This window comes from Trichoplax adhaerens, genomic scaffold (genome assembly GCF_000150275.1).
Source record: "Trichoplax adhaerens TRIADscaffold_3755 genomic scaffold, whole genome shotgun sequence".
Taxonomy (NCBI): domain Eukaryota; kingdom Metazoa; phylum Placozoa; class Uniplacotomia; order Trichoplacea; family Trichoplacidae; genus Trichoplax; species Trichoplax adhaerens.
Window position 1 is genome coordinate 1 of NW_002062135.1, and position 1,160 is coordinate 1,160.

The 1,160-nt window shown below is 33.7% G+C and overlaps 1 protein-coding gene across 1 annotated transcript; it reads left to right on the top strand.

Annotated features, from left to right (window-relative positions):
* Positions 1-3: 3 nt before the first annotated feature.
* Positions 4-1,139, top strand: TRIADDRAFT_63006 (uncharacterized protein; the record flags this gene model as incomplete). The annotated part of the gene is made up of 1 exon (XM_002119000.1): positions 4-1,139. A coding segment is annotated over one exon (1,134 nt), but the record flags the coding sequence as incomplete, so codon positions are not given.
* Between the last annotated feature and the right edge of the window lie 21 nt (positions 1,140-1,160).

Below are 1,160 nucleotides of genomic sequence, written 5' to 3' on the forward strand. Positions count from 1 at the left end.
AAGCAGATGTTGATAAAGCAAAAAAAGATGCAGCGGATGCAGGAACAAAATTAGAAAGTGATATTGTTCAAGTAGCAACAGACTTAAGTACAGTAAAAGGAAATGTAGATAAGTTAGTTACTGCAATTGGTGCTGCACAAAAAGTAGTTAATGGAATTACTAGTAACGCTGATACAGCAGATAAACTTAAGGAAGCCAAAGGAAAACTTAACATTGCTGCAGATGATGCAACAGAAGCTCAGACTCAATTAAAAAAAGTGGATATTGATGAAATTAAAAAAAAGGAAGGTAATGACCTAAAGACAGCAATTAAAGATGCAAAAACTGCAATTGAAGCTGCACAAAAGAAAATTGATGGCGGGTCTGCAGGAGGGGCTATAGCAAATTTAAAACTGGCAGAAACTGCTCTAAAAAATGTTAAGGATAATTCTGATAATGCAATTACTCCTCCTACAGAATTAGGAGATGCAACAACTGCTGCAACAGATGCAAAAACTGCATTTGGTGATGGTAGTTCAGGACTTGCTAAAAATATAGACACAGCAGAAACAGATTATGCAGATTATTTAACAGCAGAGACAAAAGCTGCTAATACTAAAGTAGGGACATCACCTATCGCTACAGCTGCAAAAGCTGCTTGTCCTAAAATTACAGATACAAAAACAGCTGATGAAGGTAAAGTTAAAGAATGTTTTGCAGATGGATTTAAAAACTATGACTTTATCAATGCGCTTTTGAAAAACATTCCAAATACAGGAAAAGATGTTTTAACTCAAGATGCGGGTAGTTTTAATGGTTATGCTGATAAGTTAACTGATTCTACAAATACAGATAAATTAGCATCTGCTAATTTTTACTATAAATTAGTTGGTACTGTTTGTGGTTTTGCACCTTTTGATGGTGAAAAAAATAAGTTACCTGAAGGTACAATAAAATGTTATGAACAAGCTAACAAAGTTGCAGTTGCAATCTTAAGTGACTCTAATTGTGGTAGTGATAAGTTAAATAGTGGTGCTGTTACAGATGGTTGTTATAATGCACTTGCTGGTAAAATTGGAGATCTATATAATAATGGTGATACAGATGGTATGTTCATAGATATTAGCCATGCATATCCAGATGATGTTGTTACAGTTTAATTTTAATAAAAAAATAGAGGA